We start from the raw sequence: 4051 nt of genomic DNA on the forward strand, positions 1-4051 counted from the left end.
ACAGAGAGAGACATAGAGACAGAAAGCGAGAAATCACCCCCCAGGGGGGATGGTCACGCCGCAATCCCTTCTCCTCCATTCTCCTTTCGGGATCTTGGGCACGCACGCACACGCGCCTGGCGTGAGTTTTAAGCCTCCGGGTCCAGGACACGAACCGCGGTCGACTACGTGGGAGTCCAGTGACATAGCCATTACGCTAACTGCTGGTTCCCGAGAGGTTTTCACTATAGGGCGTGTGCGCTCACCAGACAGACAGAGAGACAGAAAGCGAGAAATCACCCCCCAGGGGGCATGGTCACGCCACAATCCCTTCTCCTCCATCCTCCTCTCAGGATCTTGGGCACACACGCACACACGCACACACGCCTGGCATTTTAAGCCACTGGGCCCGGGACGCGAACTGCGGTCCACTACGTGGGAGTCCAGCAACATAGCCATTACGCTAACTGCTGGCCCCTGAACCTAGAATTCTGAGGTTCCCTGAGTGAAAAGACAATCCAGATGACTCCAGGACTTCTCCTGTTTTAAAGTTCAGCTCTCTATTGAAGACACGTTTTTAATTGGCGTCTGTCAGAATATCTTTGAACTTTAACTCAAAATGAGAGAGACTGGGATACTAGAATAAAAACAGGTGCTTGTCTCAGCAGCGGCTAGTGGGAGTAGGGAATCTGGACTGTCCTGATCAGTCATCCATGTACTAGTAATAAGCATGAATAAAAATTACCAAAAAACTCCCAGGTTATAGAGGCTCTTAGATTATTGTATACACTGTATACATTTATTAAACATAATTATAAATTACTCATGAACATACTATAAATTGTCTTTAAGTTAGTGTTGTTTTACCAATATATGTTCGAATACAGATCCAAATTATACACAGGTAGTAAATGAACTGCCAACATTTATTTTGGTTCACGTTATTGTGTGATCATTGAAATGTGATTTTTTTTTTGTTTTGTCTGTGTTCTTTTGAAGAAGAACAGGAGCTGTCCAATGATACTTCAGCAGTAAAAAGAAACTCTTCAGCACCTAACTGGAAAAGGCGAGTACACAATTACACAAATTCCAAGCAAATGCAATTGTACTGTTGAAAAGTAATTATCTGTGTTTAAATACAAGGAGAAAGAAACTAACAGCAACAAAAGCAATTAAGAATGAAACCAAAATTCACAACAGAGACAAGACAGAATAGAAATACATCTTTTTCTTGAGCTATTTTATTTCTATTGTGAGGATTTGGAAATAACAAAATGGAGTAGGCTTAACTTTGACCCACATCATGAAACCCCTCTCCACTGTAAAGTAGTTAGAGAACTAAAAATTTCACAGATATATAGGCTATGACTATGAAGTCATGAACTGCTTTTTTTCTCTGACTCAGTATCTTATTGTCATATACACATGTATTTTAAACATTGCTGCTAGAATCTTATTGACATAAAAATTATGTCACTATTAAAATAGCTCACTACTTTGTATATCCAATAGAATTAAAAGAATGCCTTCAAGGAACAAACTTCTCTTCTAAAACAAACCTGTCTTAATTGCTTTCTAAGTCTTCAGATCCACTTTCTCTGAATCCAAATCCTATGCTCTTTGCATAGGAGCAAATTGAATTAAAGGATCAAAGACAAACAAACAAACAACAACAACAACAACAAAACAGAGCAGAACTTTTATTTTCCTGCACTTGCTAACAGAGTGAGCAGTCACTTGAATACTCCAATTGATTTATTTCAAGACTTCAACAGTCCCATCCCTTGTAGGTAGGTTTATAAACTCCTTAGCCTGGAACAAACCACCTGAACTCATGCCTCTCTTTTTACTTCCCACTTTGATTCCCAGGGCTTCTAAATTATTTATAGTTCTGTTTAATCCCAGTCTTTGGTCTCTGCATCTACACTGCTTCCTTTACAAATCATAACCAGTCTTGATTACCCTCTCATTAAAGTCTCTGTTCACGTGTTCTCTCCTTTGGAGTCTCCCTGACTCTTCCGAGACAAGCTTAGGTATTCACAGATTCACCACATTGACCAGATAGCTTCGAAATTTGTTAAACTTCAGTCATTCTTTGTTAAGTGCCAGCTATATTCTGACACCCAGCAATGAGCAACAGGTCACAGGCAAGCGGAGATGTCAGTTTGAATATCTGCCTTGCTGCACACAAGTTCCTTAAGGACGGGACCATGACTCTCCTCATGGCTCTTAACATCAGAGAGGTCCTCCCTGGTGACTCCATCTCAGGTAGCCCACCCACCTCTGACAAGCCTCTCTCACTATCAAGTCCTCTGGTTTTATATTTTTCAAAACGTTTATTACTGTTGTAAAGTATCTCATTTTCTCATCTATTTCTCTTACCATTTTCCATCCTAGCTTGCTTGTTTTCTTTATTTTCCACTGGAAGGTAATTCTTTCTGTGAGAGCTAGGACTGTCTTCTTTCCCTCAGAGCAAGGACTATCTTGCTCACGCCAGTGTCAATAATATAAAGAACAGCACCTGACTCATAGTTGGCACTCAGTAACAATAGTTGATTGAATAAATGATGTGATTCCCACCCACCCTTGAATCTGGCAGTGCTACCACTAGGTCTTCTCTTAGATGCTTGAACCTGGAATTATTTAGTACAATTTAAGTTAAAATTTAAGATCCATCACAAAACAAACCACAAAACCACATGTGTATGTGTGTGTATGATATGTTTGTATTATTTCATTTATTACTTGTAGGTCTTTGTGAGATTCTCTGTTGTGTGAGTGTTTTAGCACTTTAAATTTATGTTAGGATTGTAATACAGTTAAAGTGATCTTAATGGAAGAACGTTATCAAATGCATTACTAATGGTAATGATGTAGAGGTGATAGTAATAACAGTAATGAGTAGGGACTGTTACTGAGCTCTGACTAATAAACTTGAGTTAGCTTCTTTGTATGTTTCATTTAACCCTCAGCACGACTCTGTGAGGTAGGCATTGCTATTATTTGACAGAAGAAACAGGTTCATAATAGAATCCCCTGTGCCCTGGTATAGTGTGTTTTTCCCTTCACTTCCAATTCAATGTGAACTTCTAGCATTCTTAAAATAGTTAAAAAAGAAAGGGTGTTTAAATAGAATTTCAGCCTAAAGGAGGTTATAATTAATGAGCACTCAGACATTGTATAAATATTCTTTAACAGACAATTAAGCATGAACTTATATAATGTTCTCAATCTTAAAAAAAAATCAGCTGAAGTTAGACAGTTTAATTAATGCCATAGAACTGTTGGCAATAGAAGCACATTCCATTTGGTATAGACAGTTGTCTAATTTTGAAGAGACCCTTAGCATATAAACATACAAAACTCTCTAGAACTTTGATCTTAATTTTGGGATGTTGGCATAAAGGATTACAAAAACCCCTTTAATACTTGGCAGACAAAATCCTGTGTGATCTGTCCTCTCCCCACCTACCTGACTCCACTCCCATACTGCACTACCCAGCCCCTGGGTCCTTTTATTTATTTTTATTTTTTTTTTTTCTTTTTCTTTGGAGAGGTTTTATTTATTTATTTATTTCTTTTTATTTCTTTTTCTTTGGAGAGGTTTTTGCTATAGTGCATGTGCTCTCACCAGACAGATAGAGAGAGGCAGAGAGACAGAAAGCGAGAAATCACTCCCCGGGGGAGATGGCCATGCCGCAATCCCTTCTCCTCCATTCTCCTCTCGGGATCTTGGTCACGCACGCACACGCGCCCGGCATGAGTTTAAGCCACCAGGTCCGGGACGCGAACTGCGGTCGACTACATGGGAGTCCAGCAACATAGCCATTACACTAACTGCTGGTCTCGCCCCTGGGTCCTTTTCTTATTGCCACGATACTGAAAATTTTGGTCTCCTTATTAACCTACTACCCAGTTTAATGCATTCTCTCTGTGAGTTACTTCCCATGTTCCAGGTTTTCTTTCTTTCTTTCTTTCTTTTTTCTTTTTCTTTTTCTTTTCTTTTCTTTTTCTTTCTTTCTTTTTTTTTTTTTTTGAGAGATATTTGCTATAGGGGGTGTGCGCTCACCGA

The 4051-nt window shown here is 39.4% G+C and overlaps 1 protein-coding gene across 1 annotated transcript in view; it reads left to right on the forward strand.

Annotated features, from left to right (window-relative positions):
- Positions 1-4051, forward strand: part of MORC1 (MORC family CW-type zinc finger 1) — a 195307-nt gene that overhangs the window by 166940 nt on the left and 24316 nt on the right. Inside the window, exon 24 of the mRNA XM_006164206.1 lies at positions 979-1045. Coding sequence (XP_006164268.1) covers positions 979-1045 — 67 coding nt within the window. The remainder of the gene's footprint in view (positions 1-978; positions 1046-4051) is intronic.

The sequence above is a fragment of the Tupaia chinensis genome, unplaced genomic scaffold (genome assembly GCF_000334495.1).
Source record: "Tupaia chinensis unplaced genomic scaffold, TupChi_1.0 Scaffold143593_1, whole genome shotgun sequence".
In the NCBI taxonomy this organism is placed as follows: Eukaryota; Metazoa; Chordata; class Mammalia; order Scandentia; family Tupaiidae; genus Tupaia; species Tupaia belangeri.